The sequence below is a fragment of the Gymnoscopelus microlampas genome (genome assembly GCF_963454915.1).
Source record: "Gymnoscopelus microlampas genome assembly, chromosome: 15".
Taxonomy (NCBI): Eukaryota; Metazoa; Chordata; class Actinopteri; order Myctophiformes; family Myctophidae; genus Gymnoscopelus; species Gymnoscopelus microlampas.
Genome location: NC_139952.1, coordinates 38,746,570 through 38,758,182, shown reverse-complemented (window position 1 = coordinate 38,758,182; position 11,613 = coordinate 38,746,570). Strand labels below are relative to the sequence as shown.

Below are 11,613 nucleotides of genomic sequence, written 5' to 3'. Positions count from 1 at the left end.
GAAGCAACAACGGGCACAAAGAGAGAAGAAAGAACAGAGTGAGGAATGGCTGGAGGAAGGAGAACAGACAGGTAGAACAAGACGGCCCTTACTGCATTAATAGGGAACAGACAGGAGGGCAAAGCAAGACAAATGGTCAATACACATCAAATGTACACTCTGTGTGTGTGTGTGTGTGTGTGTGTGTGTGTGAGTGTGTGCGTGCGTGCGTGCGTGCGCGCGTGCGTGCGTTCGTGCGTGCGACCGTGCGTGCGTGCGTGCACTTGTTGTGCGTGCAGGTGCCTGTGTGCACACATGCTGATGTGCGTACAGTGGTGGACCGAGTACTCAAATTTCTTACTTAAGTAAAAGTATCAATACCCTATTGTACAAGTGTAAGTACAAGTTTGGTATTCAAAATTTACTTGAGTAACAGTACAAATGTATCGGCATCAATATGTACTGTACTAGTAAAAGTACTCATTGTGCAGAATGTCCCATTTCAAGTTTTCAAAATGTATAAATTATTTTGAAAATAGCAAAATGTATAAATTATTTTGAAAATAGCAGATCTACAAGCTCACAACGTGTCGAATCGTGACGCGTTCTGAGCTTGTAGATCTGCTTGCAGATCTGTTGAAATAGCTGAAGTATAGTGCTGAAGTGTTGTTTTGTGATATTAATACAAATATGCAAAGTAACTAGTAATTAAAGTAAAAAGTACAATATTTTCCTCTGAGATGGTAGTGGAGTAGAAGTAAAAGTATTGAAAATTGGAAATACTCCAGTAAAGTAAAAGAAAATACCTCAACATTGTACTGAAGTACAGTACTCGAGTAAACGTACTTAGTTACTTTCCACCACTGGTGCCAGTGTGTGTGTCTGTACGCACGGAAGCCAAAGCAGTGAATGCTGTCAGAGTGGAAGAAATCAATGACCTGTCAAAAACAGACAGTTTGACCGCCCAAAACAGACACGTTGACCTTGTTACAGAACAGACACTTTGACCCATCATCCAAAACACAGTGTGAGACACACCACCAGGGACTGGTTTTTACCCACATAAAACCACTCTTCCATTTATGAGCAAGAGTTTGGATACGGTCTGATGCACAGGTTTATTTCAAATGTTAAGATTTAACGGATCACTTTTGCTTCTGTTCTAAAGAAGGGTGATTTTATATTTGTTGATGATATTGTATTTTGGTGAATATCTGTTTTTTTCACAATATCTTTCAATATCAATATATCCTGACGTGGGCTTCATCCTACGGTACGCTGAGATCTCACGTCTGGTCGGGACCAGTTGTTGACGTTGGCTGCACCCGTTTATTCCATTCTAGACCTGCGGTCTAGAATGGTCACACACGCACATCCCACCACCCCCACCTTCCCACACTCACACCACCCCATTCAGATTTGACGCTCAACTTTCCGTGCCATCACAGTAAAGGCACGACCGCCCTTCCTTATACTCACTCCAAAAGTTCCATAATATAGGCAGGGGAAAGACCGTTAAGGGCTTTATTTATTATGGTTTATTTATGTTTGCACTGAGATAAAGGAAGTGGTAGAGTATCACACCACATCCAAGTGGCGTTCCTTCCCGCTGGGATGTTGGTGATAAACAAAAACACATTTGGTGCCAAAAGATTTTTATTTTTAATTAGAAAACATACTCTCAGAAGTAGGTTACACAACAACATCGCCGTAGGCATCAGTGTCTGTATGCCATATCAGTGAGCCAGTATTTCATGTGTGCGTGCGCGCGTGCGTGTGCGCGCGCGTGTGTGTGTGTGTATATTACTATACTTGTGTAGAACTTGAGAAAATGTGAGGTCCTCACAAGAGAAATTATTTTATGATTTTTACAGTTACAGTAGGCTTACATCTTACATACATAGTTGTGTTGCAGCGTGACGTGTGTGTGTGTGTGTGTGTGTGTGTGTGTGTGTGTGTGTGTGTGTGTGTGTGTGTGCGCGCGTGCGTGAGAGCGCACGCACTTGTGTGTGTGGTTGTGTATCTGTTCTACAGTACATAGCATGAGAGCTTAAGCTAATTAGCAATTAAAAGAAGCTGAACACCTCTCAAAACATTATCTGTCTCATAGCTTATAAATAATCATCCAGATAAATTTTCTTCGTCGTAGATATTCATAGAAAACACAAAGCGTTTCATTTCGCTACTTTTGTTTTGTGGTTTTTTGGCCTAAAATGCCTTATTGTTACAGGTTCATGAAATGGCTGCTACCACAGCCACACATCTGGACACAGTTATAGTACAAATCAAAACCGTAAATCTTAACATCTGTGCAAAAGGACACAAAGATTAAAAAGTAGTGAAGCTAACAAAAGATGATTACAAAATGTGTCTTCTGTCCCAACAAAGGTATTAGTAGTTTCAGAGGGGCTGTTTAAGGAAGGTAATTATTGTTAGTATGACATTTAAACCTATAGTCTTGACAAGTCTGGTTCCTGCCATTTGCCTTTGTAGGGCTGTGGATGTCAGTGGGTGTCTATCAAGGAGCCAATGTGAAAAGCTTGTGTTGCACACACTTCCAGCTGTTTTATACAGGATTAACCTGGAGATACAGTTACAGTTACACCTCCCCCTGGTGGGGGCCCCTGGGGGCCACACGTGCTCCCTGGTGTGGCTATTCTTATGGCAGTTTGGTGCAGATCGGAGCAACGGTGCACCTGTGACACCCAAGAGCCCCTGACGGGGGGCCCTTATGATGCCACATGTCGTCCCTGGCGTGGATATTCTGATGGCAGTCCCCTGAACAATGTTTGTGCCAAGGTTGTTGCAGATCGGAGCAACGGTGCGCCTGTGACACCCAGGGGCGCTGGGGGCCACACGTGGTCGCTGGTGTGGCTATTCTGATGGCAGTCCCCTGACAAGTGTGTGTGCCCAGTTTGGTGCTGATCGGAGCAACGGTGCGCTTCGCAAGTCCGGATGTTACGTTTGGGACGCCCGCGGTCCGTGGTCCACGGTCGCCCCATACTCTAGGCAATTTTAATATAGGAAGAAAACGATATAATTAATTCATTAATTCATGTCTATCATGCAAATAAGTGTGCTTAATTCACATGATGAATAGTTTGTAGATTTGAGGCTTGTAAAGTTTCTCAAAATGTGTCAGTATGTACTGTGACTTATCCTGCTGAGCATGTAGAGTGAACAATTAATGCAGATTCAGTTGCAAAACAAAGATCCTCTCATTAACACACACTGACACACCTCAAAAAGTGTTTTCAGAGATGTTGGACTGACTTTAGTACAGCATTTGTGTTTCACATTTGTCAATTATTCATTGTACAAGACAAGTGAACTACATCGGTCAGTTCATGAAGTGGGTTGTCATCCAAACATAAAACAAACAATAATAATTGCATTCACAATCCTAGGATAACGATGTCTGTATCTTTTGGTTAGGTTGTCATATACAGTATGTATTCATATACGTAAGTAATGTTATACTCCAGTAATTTTCAACTTGTTTCACAACACATTGTTTTGTATTTAAGTCAGGAACCAAGATATTAAAACGGTCAATATTGTCCCATTGAGTTCTTAATGTGACAATGTCACAGCATTTTGCAACACACTTTTTAGATCATGATACACACTGATTGAGAAACAGGTGCCTTTTGTGATGGAATTTCTGGATCTGCATTGAATGAATTCAAATGAAAATTTTACCTAAGACCCTGTTATAAATGGTCTGTATTGTAACACTACTGTATGTACACGCCACACATGACACCGCCGTCCCATGAAACAATGTCAGTTTTCAAGGGCAGCCATTTTGAAATCGCCGCAGACGTTGCAGCGGCAACAGGAGTGCTCAGTTCTATTGTTCTATTGATTCTACGACCATGCTCAGCCAAGAGAAACCATGTCAACGTCCTGCCAAAAAAAAAGGGGGAAAAAAATAAGCTTTTCAGCAACCAACCGATGCCATAAAAAGTCTCTTGTCTTAAGTCGTAGATTTCATTCCATGAAATGTCGAACATTCATCCACAGCGCTTTCCCTCTCAGGATACAAACTGGTTAGAAAAATGTGATACCTAAAACATTTAAAACATACAGTATAATACTTATATCCCATGAAAGACATACATTTTCCACGGTTCTGTTTTAAAGGCAAAGACACTGAAGGAGGGGGGTGTAGTATTATAGGAGAAGAATGTCTGTACACTATAGGTATAAATCTCTATTCATATACAATTTACAAAACATGAACAACTGCTCTGAGCGATACTGATGGGAATATTTACTGGTGGGAAGTTTGAACCAACAGCATCTACTTGGGTTCTTTAAAGTAGTGGCTCTCAATTAGCTTGAATACTGGAACAGAAACTTAGCTCTGACATTGAGGTCAAAACTCAGAGTTTTGACCTCAAGGTCAGAGCTAACTCTCACAATCATTCTGCGGTTGTTTCTCTGTTCACAACCTTACCATAATCTCTCATGGCCAATTTGAGCATCCGTACTCCCACACTAGTAAAAACAACATTGCCTTAAAGCTAACATCATGAGTGTGCAAAGCATTAGCACCATGGCCTCTTCATTAAACAGACTGACCAGGTCCATTCTATACAGTAGATGGGGTTCAGCAGCCATAAAGCTGTATATCGTCGCCCTCTGGCAGAAACATTGTATGTCAAAAAACCTTGCTTTTCAGGAAATGGAGAAAATAACCCGTGTTTCAATGGATCCGACATAGTTATTATATTGATATTTTTAATTGGTTAAATATTTATAAAAGCCCACGGACAGACTTAACCACTTTCAACATTGGTGTCCCTATTTTGGGAATGTCATAGATGATTCAAAATGTTTAGAAATGTTCCTAGATTTATAAAAAAAAGAGCATAGATTGCTATAAGCTGTAGATTGTCTATTGTTGCACAACACTATCTTACAGTGAATTATAAGATAGGGCAATGATTTATGAAAAAAAGAAAGAAAGAAAGACATATGGAGATACAAGTTCTCCACAAAACAGCGACGATTTGGGTGTTTTAAAGAGTAGAACATGGGACTGTCACTGTGTATGTTCCTCACATGTCCATATACGGCCACTCACACTTCCAAAATGTAACAGTCAGACGTTAATATACCAGCTGTTATAATATGGACTGCTTATTGGACATGTTCTACGTGGACCTTAGGAAGAAGTATATTTTAAACTCCAGTTTGTGAAAAAAAAAAGTGCCAGTGGATGGAGAGAGGGTTGTGAAAGTGAAGAAAACACTCTCCACAAAAGGAACCACAGAAGCTACTATAGCGAAAGTGAGTGTCAGAGATAAGGAACACATACTGTACAGTCAAATGTTCTACAGAACATCCAATTTGCTTGGAGGGTTTCGGCAATTCAAAATGATTCGCAATTCAACAAGCTGGGGGTGGTCTGAATTGAACCGTTGCAGGTCAGTGCAGTCTTCGAATTCTGTTGCAAGTGGTTTTAAGTTTTTGCATCCTTGGTGTGGACTGGGCTTATTACGCCTTATTCATGAAGGGAAGTTGTAGATGAAAGTGAGTAGGCGGTCTTCAGAACGACTGAGACACCTGAGATGTGAATTGTGTGTACCACTTTACACGTTTGCCAGTGTATTACAGCTCTAAAGAAACGCGTAGCAACACACAGGGCAATGTTAAAGGTAGAGCCTGACCGATTTTTGGGTCCGATGCCGATCCTGATTTTGGAGAGTCCTACGCGACCGATTACCGATGTTTTGACCAATAATTTGTCTGAAAAACAGTTAGTTTCCATTTGAGAACAATTTAACTTATAACCAAACTAATAGAAATAAACACAAATAACTTTTGAAAGGTAAAGAATTTAAAGTATTAAATTAACTATAAACTTTAACAGGATATATGAAAAGAACATTTAATTATACAATAAACAAGCAAACAAGTTAAATATAAAATAAACATAAACTGAATGTTATTTTATTTAACCACTTAGCCCTATTTTCTTTCTTTCTTTTCTTGTATAATTTCACCTATAATGAAAAGCCTGAAAAAAGGAACGGCAGGTTGAAAGTGGTTAAAAATCAGGACACATCGGCTGCATACTGTAATTCCTTGTTGTCAGGCAGAAATCTCCGTATTTTAACTTTTTGTCCTACTTGATCATATTACAGCGTCACGTCCAAGTATCAAAAGTAGCAGATCCACAAGCTCGTTTTGAGCTTGCAGATCTGCTATGTTTGCTATTTTTGAATTTGAATCCAGAAAAGTTTTCCACCCGACAGAAACGAATTGCTGAAACAGATCATAAAGTCAAATAAAGGACAAAATATATCGGCCAAAACGATACATCGGTCGGGCTCTAGCTACGGAGCAACATCTAGTTGCGAGGACAAACGTAAATGCGTACATATTTTGCCTTCTGTTTATGCATGACAATCATTGTTCATATTTTCTTCTGTGAGTTTGAGTTGTGTTTTCCTAGTCTCTCCATTGGCATCGGCCCGCTATCGGTAAAGCACTTTGAACTGCATTCTGGGTAACAAAGGTTCTATACAAAACTTTATCTTTTTTCTCCCATCCCTGTGGCTCATGGTGCCATCTACTGTGAGTGAAACAACACTGCCTCTCTCCTCCGGTCTGCTAATCATCACATCCTCTCTCACGCTCTCTCGCTCCGTTCCCTGCGTGTTTAGTTTGTTAAAGTGTCTTTTGTCTTCATCTCAGCAACGGCATCGATTACGATTAATCCCTTCTCCGCAAACCTGATTACCTTCCTCTCGCTCTCTTCTGTCCTCCTTCCTTGACCTCCTAAACATCCTCATTCTCTCCCTCCCTCCTCTCTCCTTCCTCTTTCTTCTCCCTCTTCACGGTTTCCCAACAGCTCCCTCTCTCTCTCTCTCCATCCTCTCCGCTTTGTCTTCCCTCCCACGTGGTTCGAGGGTCCAGGATCTCTGTGTCTCTGTTTGTGTGTGGTGTGTGTGTGTGTGTGTGTGTGTGTGTGTGTGTGTGTGTGTAATTGCATGGTGTATCCGGACCATAACAAAACCTACGCCCCCCCCCCCCCCCCCTCCCTTCCCGCCCACCCATCCTTCTGTCTCCTTGTCCCCTCCCCTCACCTTGCCACGCCATGCTACGCTACGCTGCATTTACGCTAGCCTAGCCTAAGTGTGTAGCCTAGCACGGCGAGGCGTTCATGCCCATGTGTGTGGGGTGGTGGTGGTGGTGGTGCTGGTAGCGGGGCGGCGGCACGTCCATGGGCAGGGACTGGCCGCCGTGCGGGAGACCGGGCGGGTGGGGCCCGCTCGGGTGGGAGTGTGGGTGCTGCTGAGGCGGGAGCGCGTGCGCTGTCGAGTGCGAGTGCGTGAGCGGGTGGCGCTGGTGGGGGTGGGAGGAGCGGGGCAGGGTGGAGGAGGAGGCGGCGGCACCGGGGTGGAGCGGGTGCGGGTAGGCCGAGGACGCGGAGGACGTCGAGGAGGAGGCGGCGGCGGCGGTCGCCACTTGTAGCTGGTAGCTCGCCACGGACGAGGAAGGACCCGACGAGGGGCAGCGGGAGGGAGGCGCGGTAGCCCCGCCTCCCATTTTGGGATTGCCGCCGCCGTGACCGTGGGGAGGGGGCTGCGGGGCGGAGGAGGACGAGGAGGAGGAGGAGGCGCGGTGGGGCGCGGTGGGGGGCGGCGGCGGCGTCTGGGTCAGCTGGATGGAGATGTCGGACGAGGCGTCGGACGGGCTGCGGCCGCGGCGGCGGGGAGGCGGCCAGGAGTCCGGGTGCAGGTACTGGCCGCTGTAGTCGCTGCAGTCGGACATGCGGGGGCGGTAGAGGGCCGGGTGGGGCCGGTAGAGCTCCTCCTCGGCGTAGCGCTTCATGAACAGGTAGACGGACATCACCCCCGCACCCTGAGAGAGAGAGAGAGAGAGAGAGAGAGAGAGTAAGCAGATAAAAAAGGACACAGAGTTGGATTAGATAGAATGAGAAAAGGGATTGAGGATAGATACAGTAAGTAGACAGATAGATAGATAAAGTATAGATACAGTAGACAGACAGACAGACAGACAGACAGACAGACAGACAGACAGACAGACAGACAGATATATTTACATTCAGGAACAACACTGTGCCAGCATACTGCGCTTTGCATAATACAGTACCATCTGATCAGGAACTGATCAATACCTGTACCGATCATGAATTGCCACTTTAACTCAGCCTAACAACAAAGCTAAATTAAGGCTTAAGTGGTTGACTCAGTGTTAACAATAAATACAAAGAAACCAACAGGATTTTGCTGTGTGCTCCAGGTGCATGCATAGGCCTATACACACACACAGACTCCTCCTCAGCAGGATGATACAGCAATATTCACACAATATACTATTCACAGCAGCCCTCAAATCCAGTATCCTGATGAAACCACATTTGTGTGCGTGCGTGCGTGCGTGCGTGCGTGCTTGCTTGTATTACTTGTGAGGGACTAAATGTCCCCACACTAACTAATAGTAGAATTTGATGAATAGAAATATTGTATGGACAATTCATCTGGTTCTCACAAGAGAAATGTTTTTTTATGGTTGAAAAAGATTACAGGCATATACTGTTGTTGAGCATGAATGTAAACATTCAGGATGGGGTTAAGCATTTTTTTTTAGGTTAGGAATTATGATTAGTTTTGCAGGTTTTTGGGTTGTTTGTAAAATGTATAGTTGCTTATTTGGGCTTGTTTCCTAAATGTAGAGTTTTTTAAACCAGTGGTTCTGAAACATTTTCATGTCAACGACCCCTAAATTAATATCTAATTGTCCACAGACCCCCCCCCCCCCCATCTAAAATAAATTTGTGCCAGGGATACCAGATTTGTGTTGTTTCGAAAAATATTCAAAACGTTTCACTTTCTTTTTTGAAGACTTGTTTGAAAATAGCAGATCTACAAGCTTGTAGATCTGGTATTTTCAAATAGCCGACGCATATAGGTTTAAAGTGCACATATGGCCTGTGGTCGCTTCTTTTGGGCTTGTTTTCATAGACCTGGTTGCTTATTTCTGAATAGGAGGGAAGGAGACGAGTGCAGAGGGGAGGAAAATAATGAGAAAGAAGAAGATAAAAGGTGAGAAATGGAAATGTGAGTGGAGCACAGAGTACAGATAGGAGGCCCTGAGTGTGTCTTTTGTTCCTGTGACACTAGGAGATGCTGTTGCCCTCCAGTTCTCAATCTATTAACATTTATGAATATTGATGCTGGCAGGATGCTGACATCCTACGCTTGTGGTTTTGTAAGAGAGAGAGAGAGGAGTGTGTGTGTGTGTGTGTGTGTGTGTGTGTGTGTGTGTGTGTGTGTGTGTGTGTGTGTGTGTGTGTGTGTGTGTGTGTGTGTGTGTGTGTGTGTGTGTGTGTGTGTGTGTGTGTGTGTGTGTGTGTGTGTGTGTGTGTGTGTGTGTGCATATCTTTGTAAAAGTTCTTGTACGGCTAAATGAAGACTATTAGACGGCTGTTATCGCAGGCTCTAAGCAATTTGTGTGTGTGTGTGTGTGTGTGTGTGTGTGTGTGTGTGTGTGTGTGTGTGTGTGTGTGTGTGTGTGTGTGTGTGTGTGTGTGTGTGTGTGTGTGTGCATGGTTTTGCATGTGTGTTGGTAACTGAATGGTGTTTAATTGCAATTTATGCAGGCTCCAGGGGTGACGGGTGTGTGTGTGGGGGTCTGTGTGTGGGTGTGTGTGTGTGTGTGTGTGTGTGTGTGTGTGTGTGTGTGTGTGTGTGTGTGTGTGTGTGTGTGTGAGTGCGAGGGTGCGTGCATATGTGTGTTTGGATAGATGAATAGTGGTTAGATGAGGTCATGTAGTCTCCAAGTCATTTGCTTTTAGTGAGTCTATGCCTGTGTATCTGTTTGTTTGGTTATAAACGGTTGATTTCCCACAAGGCTCCAAGTATGATGCTCCCCAGTCTAAGATTCTTCACATTAAAGTTTGGAATGAGAATGAGGACGAAGAGATGAGAGGAGATGCACAACGTCAAATGATTGTGGGACTCCTGTGGCTCTGGAGTCTGTATTCGGATCGTAACTCTTTGACTGCCAATGACGAGATTTCTCGTCATATTTTGCTAAGGTGCAGCCTGCCAATAACAATATTTTTTGTGTGTTTTTGTGTTTTCAGTGCTTTTCCACTAGATGGCGCTGTTCGCTAACCTGGGAGTCACCATTTAACTCCCAGAGAAGCAAAGCAGCAGCAAATCACGTGATCGCAAAAAAAACAGCCCGTTCAATTCCTTGTTATTCGATTTGGAAAAGTTGCCTTTTCTCTGTTTCTGTTGCTTTTTGGCTAAAACAATCTACATTCAACTGCCCACCACTATGGAACGGATGATCGCAGCGGTGTTTACCCGAGCATACAGTATAGTGACCAGTCACTATCACTAACTACAAGCAGTGAATCATTAATCGACAACAGTGCCTGCCTGCTGGCCTGTTCCTTAAACTGACATTCGTTTGCAAACATGGTTAGCCAATACAATATATTATGCGTAATCGATAATAACCTAACATCTTGAATAATGGCTATTCATGATGGATATTTTAGCAATTATAATGAGCATTACAGGACCCGACAGGGGTCTCCTCTGATGTTGAGTGTATCCAAATATGTTTTCATAAAAATACACAAGACATAACCACTTAAGCCCTACTTAAACCCTTAGCAGACGACGTCCCACTGATAAGAACCAGTATGCGCGCGCCGGCCGGTACCAAATGAAACCCATTCTGTCAGGTCTAGCTATGAATGAACTGAAACCAGCGCACCCCGAAACAATTATGTGCTTCCAGTCTCAATGTCGGTAAACACATAATTGGTCTATACTTTGTGGAATGACGAATAGTGAAAATAGCCAGTCTACAAGCTCACATCACGCCATGTCGCATCACATTTTTATGTATTTCTTGGCTTTTTTGGAACTTTGAGGACTTTTTCCTTTTTAAGCTTCATTGTATTCAGGCAGAAGCAGGTTGCTAAGTGCATAAATCCATGTTTTATTCAGTAAAAGCTCCTGGCAGGTTACAACTATTCCTTCTTGGTTGAGTTGACCTGAGGATGTTTCTCTTAAACGGTACAAGGAACGTTAACCACTTAAACTCCTCAGGGCTCTATGCTAGTGTCTTTTCAGTTTTCTGTTATCGTAGGGAAAGCTTTTGCTGAAAATAGCCGATCGACAAGGGGGGCTGCCTGTTACTAACAGAGTGGTCCGCTTCTGGAGAACCAGTGGTGGAAAGTAACTAAGTACATTTACTCAAGTACTGCACTTAAGTGCAATTTTGAGTTACTTTTACTTTACTTTTCCTTTTTTAAATACTTTTACTTCTACTCTTACTACAATTATTTAAAAACTTCAGTAAAATACCTGAGTACTTCTTCCACCACTGGGAAAACACACTGAGCAATGCACCCTCCGAGTGTGAAGTCGACTGGATGAGCGATTCACGAGACACGCGTGACCGCTCGGAGCGGGCCAGGCTGGTTCTGGATAAGCGCTCATCCGATCGAGCGGTAAAAACCAAGTGCGAAGTCAATCGGACGAGCAGTTCTCAAGATATGAGAAGGAAGGACAGAGAGACAGAGATTCCTGGAATGTATCTTCTAACTATTCTTGCATGTGTGTTTACAGCAGT

General features: G+C 43.6%; 1 protein-coding gene across 1 annotated transcript in view; it reads right to left on the bottom strand.

Annotated features, from left to right (window-relative positions):
- Positions 1 to 7,137: 7,137 nt before the first annotated feature.
- Positions 7,138 to 11,613, bottom strand: part of LOC311061779 (voltage-dependent calcium channel gamma-7 subunit-like) — a gene marked incomplete at both ends in the record, with an annotated part of 28,069 nt that continues 23,593 nt past the window's right edge. The window contains one exon of the mRNA XM_084080471.1: positions 7,138 to 7,857. Within this exon, the coding sequence (XP_083936597.1) occupies positions 7,138 to 7,857 (720 nt within the window). The remainder of the gene's footprint in view (positions 7,858 to 11,613) is intronic.